The sequence below is a fragment of the Symphalangus syndactylus genome, chromosome 12 (assembly GCF_028878055.3).
Source record: "Symphalangus syndactylus isolate Jambi chromosome 12, NHGRI_mSymSyn1-v2.1_pri, whole genome shotgun sequence".
Lineage (NCBI taxonomy): Eukaryota > Metazoa > Chordata > Mammalia > Primates > Hylobatidae > Symphalangus > Symphalangus syndactylus.
The window spans coordinates 95,003,285-95,016,989 of record NC_072441.2 but is presented as its reverse complement, the minus strand read 5'-3'; the positions used below and the strand labels follow the sequence as shown (position 1 = coordinate 95,016,989).

Sequence of the window (13,705 nt, the reverse complement as noted above, 5' to 3'; positions counted from 1 at the left end):
GGGGATTTTGATTATCTTTGAAGGGAAAGACCAGCTGTTCTCTTAAAATAAATCCCTGGGCCCTATTGAATTGTTTTTGTTATTTGACATATACCTCAAAAGTACAACCAATACTATTATTTAAATTAAAAAATTAACTTGAACAATTCACAGAGGACTGAATTAAGGTGACAGAGAATAAGACTTAGGTATTTGAAGTCATGAGTCTGAATATTTTAAGCCTTCCTCATCTTCTCCACCCAATTATTGATAAGCTGAGTTTTTCAAAGTTATTATTATTAGTTTTGTAGAGGCAGGGTCTTGCCCTGCTACCCAGGCTAGAGTGCAATGGCATGGTCACAGCTCAATGCAGCCTTGAACTCCTGGGCTAAAGTGATCCTCCTACCTCAGCCTCCCTGGTAGCTAGGACTACAGGCATGCACCACCACGCCTGGCTAACTTTTTAACTTGTTGTAGAGCTGGGGTTTTGCTATTATGCCTCAGCTGGTCTCAAACCCTGTCCTCAAGTGATCCTGCTGCCTCAGCCTCCCAAACTGGTGGGATTGAAGGTGTGAGCCACCACCCCCTGAATAAGTTGATTTTTAAAAGACACAATGGTTTCAAAGCTTTGATATGAAGTTTTTAAAGAAAAAAAAACTACTAGAAAATATAATATATAAATTTAGTCTATGAATTGTTCTTGTTCAAAGATCTGGTATCAGAAACAGATGAATGCGAGATGGAGGACAATATAGTGTATTAGGAACATGATCTATACAAAAGGTCAGCCAATTAAAAAAAAAGGAACATGGTCTTTGGAGTCAGACTGACTTGGAATAACAACAGTTCCTTCAGTTAGGAGCTATGTGACCTGAGCATTTTTTGGTCTCTTAACATGTATCGCCTCCTTCAGAGTGGTAATAAGGATTTAATAAGATGACACATATAAAACGTCCACAAGGTAGGTACTCAACAGTTAGTAAAGGAAAATATGGGTATTAATAAAAACCAGAGGCCCAGGACAGTCATTCTCTGTAATCAGAGGGACCAGAGTTTGGGGTCAGACAGACTTAAATCAAATTGTTGCCTCTGCCAATGTCATGTGTGGTCTTGGCTTGTGGTTTAAAGTAAAAGGGGTTACCATACCTGTTTTACTCATCCTAGGTTATATATTACCCCAGGTTGAGAACATAAGCCGGTTTAAGTCAGTCAGAGTGAACACCTGACTCAATATAATACCTGCTTGCTTTGCAGTCGGATGGATAAGAAATTCATTCAATATCTAGCCATGTGATGTGATTTAGGGTATATTACTTAACCTTTCTAATTTTTCCTTCTCATCTTTCAAGTGGCTTCTTTTGCCAAAGTAAGTATATTTCAATAACTTTTTAAGGTAGCAAAACTCTGTGTTTGTTAAAGGCTAATTTTCTTAGTTATTTGCAATAAAAACAGCCTGCAGGTCTCTAGTGTAAAGTTCCCATTTCATGACAGGAAGAAACAGATTAACACTATTTTAGAACCTTTCATAACAGATATTCAATACCTTTATTATCAGGGGGAAGAATTATCAATCTCTAACATTCCCAAAAGTACAACTCTAAAAATGTCAGTTTTGTTCATATAGGACTCCAAATTTTAATGATATACCCATCATACAGCCAGGAAGCAGAACAATCCCTCAAGAAAAAAAGCACAAATGCCAAGATGCTCTCCAACCACAATTTTTTTAAATCTATGAAACAATTTCCTTACAAGTTAAGTAGTTTTTATAGTAGGGACACTTGTCATTGATGTGATCTGTTTAATATGACTCTAGTAAGAAGGAAGTTGGGCCTGTTATTGTTTTCAGAAATTGAAAAGAGTATCATCATTAAGATAAGGAAGAGAAAGATTTGTATCCATCTTTTTGGGACATGTAAGGTGAGAGTGAAGTGTCACAGTTGGAGAATTTGTGGATATTGCTGGAGGAACTGGAGATGCTCTCTAGTAAGCGGGTAATCCCTCTTCCCCGAACCCTGCTGTTTTGGCCAGAAATTTTCACCCTAGATGGGTAGTCACCTAGGATATTGAAAATACGAGAAAAGAGATATAGCAATTTTATAATTTTATTACAAAGAGATGCCTCAATTAACTGACTCATCCTACTGTAGGCCTTTCACTAAGCCATAATTCAATGGGTCAAGAATAGAAAAATGTTTTTGTTTTCAGCCCAGGAAACTTTTAATTGAAGTTCTTTAGGCACCACTTGAAATTTCATGTTACTAGCTTTTAAAGTTTCTCACCCCACAAAAGATATCATTAAAATCAAAACTATAAAGCTATTGCTGCTACAAGAAAAATAGGTTTTCTTTTAAATGCCCTGACAAATTCTGAGAAGTTACAATGCATCCAAGTGATGCAAAAATGTACACATCTAAATTGTTCAAGGTGCTAATGCCAAATAAAACCCTCAATTCAACAAGCTCCTTATATCCTAAAGCTAATTTAGATATCACTGTTTAAATACCACACCCTGGGATCTTAGTAATAGGCTCTAACATCCTTTAGGTGCATTTTTGTAAAATATAAAAGTTGCTTACCAATGGGTGTGTTTGATCTTTGTTCCTGATTAGAAGAGTTGAAATGAGAGAATCCTGAACTCCCCACCCTTAGCTTCTGTAAGGAGCAGGAAAATACCAGGGGGAAAAATGTTTATTTCTTATCCATTATTGGATGGTCTGTCTTCAATTTCATATTACTCTTTAAAAATGCAAACTAATACTCAAATACTTTTCCAATGTCTTATCAATTTTTGCTGCAAAGAGGGGGGGAAAATAGGATAGACTTTGGAGGGAGATTAGGAATTACAGGGTAAAAAAGGGTTTGCCTTTTTTTTTCTAAAGGTGAGATTATAGCACGTTTGCTGATAATGAATTAGAACAGAGGGAATCCCTGATGATACAGGAGGGGAAAATTACTGAAGCCATGTCCTTGAGTGGTAAGGGAAGGAAATCTAATATACAAGTAGACAGATTGGTTTTAGATAGGAACACAGAAAATTCATTCATTAAAATAGGAGTAAAGCAGAGGATATGGTAGATGCAGGTAGATGAGTGGTAGGAATATGTAGAAAATCTCTCCCAACTGTTTCTATTTTCTCAGAGAAGTAGGAGGCAAAGGAATCAGCTACAGCAAAGGTGAGGGAAGAGATGATGAAATTTGAAGGAAAAAGGTGGTGAGAAATAACTGTCTAGGAGAGTAGGAAATTAATCAGACTAGAGAAATGGGTATCTGTCAGGCAACAATAAAGGCCCCTTGAAGTTGGTGGTGATGAATAGTCAGTAAGATCGGTCAGCATGGTAGTTCCTTTCTAGCCACATTTAGTGTCACAGGCATAGGAAGAGAGTAGATGAAGAGTTACATGTAATCAGGGTTAGTATTTGTCAGGTATGATGAAAAACAGAGGGCCAATGGAGTTGACAGTGCATGCAAGGCAGTGGAAAAGATAGGCCAAGGAATCTGAGTTGGGAAGGAAGGAGGTGAAGGGTAGAGACAAAGGTGGTAAAGGAGAAGACATGAGGCTACAGCATTACTAGTGTGAATGGTGCCCTGGGGTTGTGCAATGAAGTGGCCCTGTAAGGGAGTATAAAACAGTGGAGGCATAAATGAATTGTACATCCCAGTAGAGACTAAATAATTGTTCGCACAGGGGTACTAGAAGATGGTGGTAGTCTGAGAGGGGGATGTTTGAAATTGAGATTATGAAGGAGGTACCACTGAGGTCCAGGATACGATTGTTAGGTAGAAGACAGGATTATTGAAGGAGAGGAAGTCGAACTGAGAGGTTAGGCAGTTGGAAGGACTATGTGTAGGGAAATTGAAATAATTCTGATGGAAAAACCAGTTTTCTGGATCAGTGTTCTTCTAAGAACGAGGGGAACCAACTCAGGAGTCTGCTGACTCCAAAAAGGGGCCACTTGGAGTCTACTGATTCCAAAAAGGTACTACATCCTGGACAACAGGAAATTCAATGCCTAGGAATTTTGGGGAGACTGTATAAAGAAGTCTGGAAGCCACAATCAAGGACACTACTTCAAATCTAGGCCCATGACACATGAAGAAGAAAAAGATGTCACCATTTGAAAAGGCTAATACAGAAGCAGTGTCCTTAGAGGAGGGTCAAGTTTTAGTTAGAACCAAGAAGGTAAATAGACTTTCCCCCAAAGAAACTGAAGATACCTGAAATTTTGCTGATAACTAAGGCTGAGAAAACCCACAGGAAAGTTTCTCAGGAGTTGGGGAGGGCTGGGAAATAGGACCAGCCAAATAAGACGAGTCTGGGAGATGAGAGAGAATCTAAGAGTCCTAGGCTTCCTATAGTAACTGATGTAAACAATGAAAAGGCACATTATTGAGATTAATTCTGATGATGTGAACACAGATGGTGGTGATGAAGCTAAGGAAGGGTTTCTCAACCTGGGCACTAATGATATTTTAGGCTGGAAAATGCTTTGTTTTGGAAGGCTGTCCTGTATAGATACAGTGCTTAACAGCATTCCTGGCCTTTATCCACTAAATGCCAGGGGCACCCCCTCCCCAGATGTGACAACCAAAAATGTCCCCAGGCATTGTCAGATGTCTCATGGAGGACACAAAATGGAGTCGAGAACCACTGGGCAAAAGGTTTAAAGGGAGGGTAGAGAAGGGTCTTGCCCAGAGTACATATGGAGAGCTCTGAAGTCCTTCCGTTTTTATTTTTAAATTATCATACAGTAAAACTTTTTTCTTGGTGTACACATCTATGAAGTTTAACATATGTACAGACTTGTGTAAACACCACAATCAGGATACAGAGCCATTCTATCACCTCAAAAACCTCTCTCATGCTCAATCCCTTTACAGACACCTTGTTCCCACCCCTAACTCCTGGGAACCACTAATTTGTTCTTGTTATAGTTTAGTCTTCAAAAAAATGTCATATGAATGGAATCATACAGTATATTCTAAAGCACGGAATTTTGGAGACTGCTTCTTTTGTTCAGCATAATTAACTAGGATGAATCTAGTTGTTTTTATCAGTAGTTCATGCCATTTTTTGAGTTTCCTTTTCACTAAATGTTTATTTTAAAATAACGATATTTATTTATTATCTATTAAGCTCTAAGGCAGGGAGGCCTTGGTATTGTCATATATTGCTGCATTTAATCCTAACAAATACTAGCCCCTAATATTGTTCTTGTTTAATACATAAAAAATTAGTACAGAAAGTTCAAGTATTGTGCATAAAGTCACAAAGCTTATACATAGCAGAACCTAAAATAAAATTCAGGAATTCTGACCCTAGAGCCCATACTCTTAACTGCTATGCACTTAGTGGTTTAGAGGCCTACTAATAAGTAAACAGCAGGGAGGGAAGGAAGGTGGTAAGGAAATTAGATAGCTTTTAATCAAATCCTAAATCAGGTCTTAAATATTTTTGAAGTAGATGTTTAGAATATTTATATTACTTACATTCAGATATTTAATTTTTGGAATAAATCTTTGGAAATGTTTTACATAAAGACTAAATACCAGTTTTAACTTTCTTAAAACTTTGTTAAATTCGTAGGAAATATACCAGAGAAAAAAGAATTTTACACAAGATGCAACCGGATTAGGAACTGTTTGACATTCCATGAAGGACTTCAAAATAATGTTTAAGGGGAGGGAAAGAACCAAACAAAGGCTGATCTTTTGCTGCTGTTGGCCAGAATCACATTGAGTAGAACAGCTAAAGAAACCAGCAGCTCTTAAAAGTCAGTTCCTTACCTGGTAACGCCCTGCATCCAATACAACCATTTTGGGTGTCACACTATTGCTGGCCTCATAATCTTGTAGTGGTACATGAGCCTCTGTGAGCTGGATTCCAAAGAGAGTGGCCAGAGAATTACTGATGCAGTACCTTTAAAAGAAATAAAAATCTCACTATCAGAATCTAATTTAATTCATCTAAAAGTATTTGTATTTTAAAATCTCTAACAAAAAGAAAGCATCTGAGATACTGTTATAAACTGGGAAAAAATAAATTTGGAGATTCAGAGAAGACATATAAATAAATAGCAATACATATAGTAAAACAGGTTATTACTGCTAAGCAATCTTTTGATTGCCAGATAAAATTTGAGGTTCATTTTAAGGGCATGGCAAGGAAGGTAAAGATTACCAGGATTCCCAAATGTTTAAGGCAAGGAGATGGCAGCGGCAGAAATAAGACTATAACCATAAGCACTAATCTATCCTCTGAACTAATATCACCCACTGGGCTACCAGAGCACCCAGATTATCTAGGGCTCCAGGTACTTTCACTACAAAACGAGAACAAAAGACCTATGTGTTAGAGTACCCCAATAAGGAAGTGGTTCTGAAGGTTCACCCATATTGCTAGGAGAAGTGACATGGACAGAAAATAAAAGGAATATCATGTACAAAACCACCTTTATTTTTATTTTTTATGAGTACATAGTAGGTGCATATATTTATGGGGTACACAAGATGTTTTGATACAAGCATGCAATATGTAGTAATCACATCATGGAAGATGGTATATCCATCCCTTCAAGTATTTATCCTTTGTATTATAAACAATCCAATGATTCTCTTTTAGTTATTTTCAAATGTACAATTAAATTATTATTGACTATAGTCACTCTGTTGTGCTATCAAATACTAGGCCTTATTCATTCATTCAAACTATTTTTTGTACCAATTAACAATCTTTACTTCCCCCTCACCCCTCTAGTACTCTTCCTAGCCTCTGGTAATCATTCCTTCTACTATCTCCATGGGTTCAATTGTTTTGATTTTTAGATTCCACAAATAAGTGAGCACATGAGATGTTTATTTTCCTGTGCCTGGCTTATTTCACTTAACATAATGACCTCTAGTTCCATCTATGTTGTTGCAAATGACTGAATCTCATTTTTTTTTAATGGCTGAATAGTACTCTATTGTGTATATGTACCACATTTTCTTTATCCATTCATCTGCTGATGGATACTTAGGTTGCTTCCAAATCTTGGCTATTGTAAACAATGCTGCAACAAACATGGGAGTGTAGATATTTCTTCAATGTATTTCCTTTCTTTGGGGATATACCCAGCAGTAGAAGTGCTGGATCATATGGTAGCTCTATTTTTAGTTTTTTGGAGAACCTCCAAACTGTTCCCCATAGTGGTTGTATTAACTTACATCCCACCAACAGTGTATGAGGGTTCCCTTTTCTCCACATCCTTACCAGCATTTATTATTGCCTGTCTTTTGGATATAAGCCATTTTAAACCAGGGTGAGATAATATCTCGCTGTAGTTTTGATTTGACCCCCTTTGTTTTAAAAGAGCATTGTGGAAACAGAGTTACCTGGATTGCCAAAGCTATAGCAAGCAAAATAGCAGAGAATAATTTAATCAGAATACAGTATTATGAAGAAACTCCTTTCCCCAACTTACGCAATCTTCTTGCAAACAGCTAAAGCACAGAAGAGAATATCATTTTCTTCATGCCACTTGCACCTGTACAACAAAATGGACTTTAATATCCTAACTGAAGTAGCAATGCTTAAAGGTTTTTATATGCCAGATTTCTATCTGAAATCTTTTAAAAAATAAGGTTACTTGAAGGTTAAAACTTCAAATTTAACACAAAGATTTTTAAAAAACAGATTTTAATGCTACATTCTCTGATACAAATTCATGATACTATGCAACCTACACATAACCATACAGTCAAATTTTACCTTGAAATAAAATGAGTGCTTCTGGCACATTAGTGACATGCACTCATTCAACATTTATTCAATGTACACTATTTGCTAGGCCTTGTGGTAGGCACTAGAAATACAGTATTGAAAAAATAGAAATTATTATCCACACAAAACTTACTTTCTAGTGGGAAAGAAAGATCAAGAAAGATACGCAAGCATAATACACAGTAAATTGGAAAATTGGGAAAGTTCTAAAGAGAAAAAAATAAAAAGATGATATAAAATATTGGGGAGGAACATTTTAGATAAAGTGTCAATGAAAGGTAACACTGAGAAGGTGGTGTTTCAGTGGAGATCTCAGGAGGTGATGTTGGTGGGGAAACAACGGAAATAATTTGTGTAAGTCAATACAAGGTTACAGACACTAAAATAGCACACTTTCATGACAAGAGCTGTTATAAACTTGTGTATATCTTTCCAATGAGTACACAGTCCATTAAGACTCATAGCAGCTCTACTTGTACAATACAAAGCTTGCCTAAACTTAGCAAAAGTCTTCATTTAAAATTATAAACACACTAAACAGTGTAAAAAGTCCATTATTTGCACTGGATGAAAGTTATTTCATGCATGGATGAATGGAAGACCACTTAAAAATAAAATTAAGAATTTCCCACTGTTTTTCCAAAGAAAAGTGAGCCTATAAATGTGGTAGTTCACAAAACTGTAACATGAAGCCTTAGGTTAAAAGTTAAGTTATATAAACATACTATGTATCGGCAAAAAATAAAAATTAAGAAAACAAAAAAACTCTAAACTGGCTGGGCACAGTACTCTATAAAGTACTCTGCCTTTCTACACAATCTTCTATATCCTGTTAGAGCTATTAGTTTGCTTTTGTTCCCTGGATTATCTCATTCTTCTGGATTGTGAGTTGTGGTCTATTTTGTTCTTTTTCATGTTGCAGGCTTTTCTTGAATGCCTGATTATCCTTGACTGCGTTCATATTTAGATATGAGGTGCGATCTCTGCTCACTGCAACCTCCACCGCCCGGGTTCAAATGATTCTCGTGCCTCAACCTCCTGAGTAGCTGGGATTACAAGCATGTGCCACCACGCCTGGCTAATTTTTGTATTTTTAGTAGAGACAGGGTTTCACCATGTTATCCAGGCTGGTCTCGAACTGCTGACCTCAGGTGATCCACCCACCTTGGCCTCCCATAGTGCTGGGATTACAGGCGTGAGCCACTGCGCCCGGCAGGCTTTCATTTCTCTGAGTCACTATTCAGGCCATTTTTTATTGGAAAGGTCCCCCCTTTCAACCCAAATCTCTGCTCTAAGAAATTCTATCTTCACAGAAGAAACAAATAAAACATTTATTCCATATAGTAATTAATAGTTTTAAAACCCTCACAACACTTAAGTGATGTCTTCTGCATATGATTTTTCATAACTTTTTGAAACTCTTTTGGAATTCTACCAGAATTTACCATACATGACTAGTATCTTCACACTAGAGTCTTATTGGACAGGAGATTCTGAGGCCAAGGATGATCGTGTCACTCTTTCCCATATTTCCCACAGAAACTCTCCCATACAAGTGCCTTATACACAAGAGCAGCTCCAATCCTGCTAAGTATCAAAAGCTCATTAAAATGGACTAAGAAAAACTATTCTAAAGTGATAAAGTATAAAACTGCATCTCTTAATACTATCATTGCTGGGGTTTCTGGTTCAAGATGGTGAATTAAACACCTGCACAAATTTACCTCTTCTTGGTCCTAAGATGCTGTGAAGATGACAGTCAAAGAATAAAAATGGTAGATGTCCACAATAAAGGAAAAAAGCAGGAAGAGGCCTCCATAGAAGACATTTTAACAAATCTGTGGCAAGTAAAATAAATGGTAACTGATGAAGCTGGAAAGAAGTCACAGTCTTCAGTGCTCAAGAGGCTAACAGCAGAAGAAGGTCTGCCTATCAGAACTCTGGAGAGGCTCTGGACTTGTTAACATGTCTCTACTCACAGAGCAGAAAGGGAAGACACGAGGCTGAACTTCTGTAAAAAGAACAGTCTACTTCCCTGACCCTCCATGCAAAAAAGTAAACTGTTCTTGGAAAACCAGGCAGCAAGAATGGCTGCTGGTACCCTAGAGCAAAGCCTTTCATGTTCTAGCATTTAGGATTTTGCCTCCAACTAAACATCTCTCTTGTCTGCTTTCCTTACAGGAAAGCCTCATCAGTTAACAATCCCCACTGAACAATATGGAACACTTGGCTTTGTAGCCTCATTTCTAAATATGAATGCAATCAAGAATAATCAGGCATTCAAGAAAAGCCTGCAACACGAAAAAGAACAAAACAGGGAGACCACAACTCACAATCCAGAAGAATGAGATAATCCAGGGAACAAAAGCAAACTAATAGCCCTAACAGGATATAGAAGATTGTGTAGAAAGGCAGAGCACTTTATAGAGTGGTAAAGAAGACCAACTACTTCACAGGAATTTATGAAATTATTACATCCAGAATCCCAGTTTTTTCTCATCTGTTCAACCCTCATCAATACTGATCATGGCTATGATGATTTGTATAACATAGCAACACTTACAGGCTGAGAGGTACTGAGACTTTGAAAAGCCTCTGCCCACATTTTAACTTGTCAGAGCTCATCAGGGCTTGTGCCAAGTCCTCTTCTCTTTCTACTGTTTGCCGAGGTGATCTCATCTACATGTTGTGAGGTCCATCAAGGCAGAAGACTTGTCTTCCTGTACTGTATCTTCAGTGCCCAGCACATAGTGAAAAGAATGCTGACACTACCCAAACCACTTCACTGCACTCTAGCAGGACGACAGTTGCTTGCCTGCTATCTCCAGATGTGATGCTTCACCAGGACCTCAGAACATTGTAACCTTGCTCCTCTCCTCCTCATCTATCCAGTAGTATACACCAGAAACCTGGGCGTCGTCTTTCATTATTTCTTTCCATTTTCTCTCCCTGGGTCCAGTCCATCAGCAAGGTCTACTGACTTTAACCTATCTTAAATCAACCTATTCCTTTCCATCTCTCCTTGTGTTCTTGCACGTTTAAAACTTTTTCTAACGGTTTATGACCTCCAACTGCTTCAACCTCATCTTGTGCATTCTCCTCTTCACTTATTACTCCCCAGTCACACTGATTGTCTAACAATTTCTAGTAAATACCAAGCCTTTACCTCAAGGCTTTTCGATCTCTGTCTAGAGTGCTCTTCTTACCATTTTTTTGCATGGCTGCATCTTTCTCCCACTTCGGTTCTAATGTCACACCCTCAAAGTCTTCTTGACCATTCTATAAAGTGGTCTACTTTTCTATACATTCTTCTCTGTCAGAGTGTCCTGTTGATTATCTTCTTAGCACTTATCACAAGCTAAAATTACCATTTTCTTTATTATGTACTGTATGTTTCTTTCCTACTTAACGGTTAGCTTCTTGAAGGCAGGGACCACATTAATTTTGCTCACCTTTGGATCATCTTCTGGCACAGAGGAGGTGCTCAATAAATATTTGACTAAATAAAGGCTGCCATGTTTAGTCAGCAGATCATAGACAGTGAATTAGTCCAAGAAGAATTATGACAAGAAGCATCAGGAGAATAGGGGACCTATAAAAATTATAAATATTCTAGCCTCCAAAATGCATGTTATTAACAGACTGTTTACTTAAGATTCTAATATTCAATTTGTCTAACTGTACTCAATTTCACCAATACAAAACCTACCCATTTCTCTTAGAACTAGACAAAACATTTATCACAAATTTATTACAAACTTTAAGGTCTTTTAGTAAGCATTTAAGAGCAGTGGTTGGAATAAGTTTCATTTGCTTATATTAACAGATTCTAACAGTTTCTATTGTACACTAAAATCCAAACTCCCTTGTAAAATATCATACACTTGAATCTTGTTATGTTATGAAGCTCAATAAAAAGTAGATCCATCCTGTCCAAAGAAGTTTAGTAAAGTGCCTACAGTACTATGTAAGAGTTTTACCTTTAACAAAATCCCACGGCATGGACCTCAAATAATGTCTTAAACTAGAGCTACTCTAATCTTGTTGTAGAGTATAGCTACTCTGCTGAACTCAATACTGTATTTCTTCAATTATAAAACACATTTTCTTGACATTCTAATCAAAATTAGAATGCATCTTAAAATTGAAGGTATTGCACAATGTCTATTTGACAGTCTAGAAATAGTTGCCATTATCTAACCATGTACAAATTTAATTATTAATCTTGATGGTAACCAGACATTTGCAATCCTTCAACATTTTAGTCAATAAACCATTTAAAGATTATTTGAGGACATATTAGTTTGTCCCCGAAAACTTTCTTTTGACCTCTTCTGAAAAGATCAAGAAAGAACTGGCATCAAAACTTGCAGAAAGGGTATGCTTAGAAGAAAACCCCAGAGACAACAGTGGAATTCTTTTTTAAGAAATGCTGTATCGCCAACACTCTTAATGGCACAGAGGACAATAATGTATAAAAACATGGACAATGAATGACTCAATGTGAAATTTTAGAAATACTTCAGCCTGTAACTGAGGTAATGGTACATAAATCCAAATATCTTAACACATCATCCATAAGCTTTACAGATTAACAAGAACAACAACCACAAACGTGGTGGGGAAAACAAAATCTACACCTACAGCATAACTAGAAGAACGCTACAAAACTCAGTTGTCTATAAATAGAAAAATGAAAACTGTAATTTCCAATGGAGCAATTTCTCAATCTCCTACCCCAATCTTTATATGGAGTAGAGTCCAGAAAAAAACCATGGGGAAGAAAGAAAGAAAATGGAGAGCCTAAGATTAAATTAAAATCATTCTTACAATGAGGAAGCCCATTCTTTACGTAAATATTCAAACAGTCCTAGTAGATCAGAGCACTGACTATAGGCAAGTGCCATGCTAAGTGAAAGAGGAAGGGGGAAGTGCCCTTTAGAAATCAGGTGGAGAAAAAAAAGTAAAGGGGGAAATTTAAGATCATGCAGGAAATAAAATTCTAAGAACCTACAACCACACTCCCACCACCCTGAAAACATTCATTAAAGAACCTGTACTTTGTCACACTGACAGAGAGGAAGGTTCTTGGAACAAAGACTCTCAATCAAACCTCCCGCTAAATTATCAGCCTTGTCCAAGAAACGCAAAGGAGCAATGTATCTTCATCTACAGAAAGCTATTATGGGAAGAAAACAAGCTATTATAAGAAGAAAATAGCCTGGCATGATGGCTTGCACCTGTAATCCCAGCAATTTGGAAGCAGGAAGATCACTTGAGGCCAGAAGTTCGACACCAGCCTGGGCAACACAGCAAGATTCTGTCTCCACGACAAATGAAAAATAACTAGGTAGGCATGGTAGCACATGCCTGTAGTACCAGCTACTCAGGAGACTGAGGCATGAGGATTGCTTGACTCTAGGAGTTCCAGGCTGCAGTGAGCTACGACTGTGTCACTGTATTCTGGCCAGGGTGACAGAGCAAGACTCTCTTAAAAAAAAAAAAAAAGAAAAGAAAACAGAAAAGGAGAATCAAAACATTTTAGCTGATAATTTCTCATACCCCCACCCCCAAAAAAATATGAAGGAGGGGAAAAACGTAACATTACTGTGTTAGTCTGTTCTCACACTGCTATGAAGTAATATTTGAGACTGGGTAATTTATAAAGGAAAGAGGTTTAACTGACTCACAGATTTGCATTGGTGGGGAGGCCTCAGGAAAGTTACAATCACGGGAAAGGCAAAGGAGAAGCAGCCACCTTCTTCAAAAGGCAGCAGATTGGAATGAGTGCAAACAGGGGAAATGCCAGATGCTTATTAAATCCATCAGATCTCATGAGAACAGCATGGGGGAACCGCCCCCATGATCCAGTTACCTCCACCTGGTCCAATCCTTGACACGTGGGGGTTATAGGGGTTACAATTCGAGGTGAGATTTGGGTGGGGACATACAGTCAAACCATAT

General features: G+C 37.6%; 1 protein-coding gene across 4 annotated transcripts in view; it reads right to left on the bottom strand.

The window, feature by feature from the left end:
- Window positions 1-1,490: 1,490 nt before the first annotated feature.
- The window catches only part of MAEL (maelstrom spermatogenic transposon silencer), a 33,357-nt gene continuing 21,142 nt past the window's right edge, over window positions 1,491-13,705 (bottom strand). For all 4 annotated transcript variants that reach the window (XM_063625052.1, XM_063625055.1, XM_063625053.1 and 1 more), the window contains 4 exons: window positions 7,443-7,505; window positions 5,767-5,899; window positions 2,559-2,634; window positions 1,491-2,037 (listed from right to left, as the gene is read on the bottom strand). In XM_063625052.1, coding sequence (XP_063481122.1) covers window positions 1,850-2,037; window positions 2,559-2,634; window positions 5,767-5,899; window positions 7,443-7,505 — 460 coding nt within the window. In that variant the 3' untranslated portion in view covers window positions 1,491-1,849. The remainder of the gene's footprint in view (window positions 2,038-2,558; window positions 2,635-5,766; window positions 5,900-7,442; window positions 7,506-13,705) is intronic.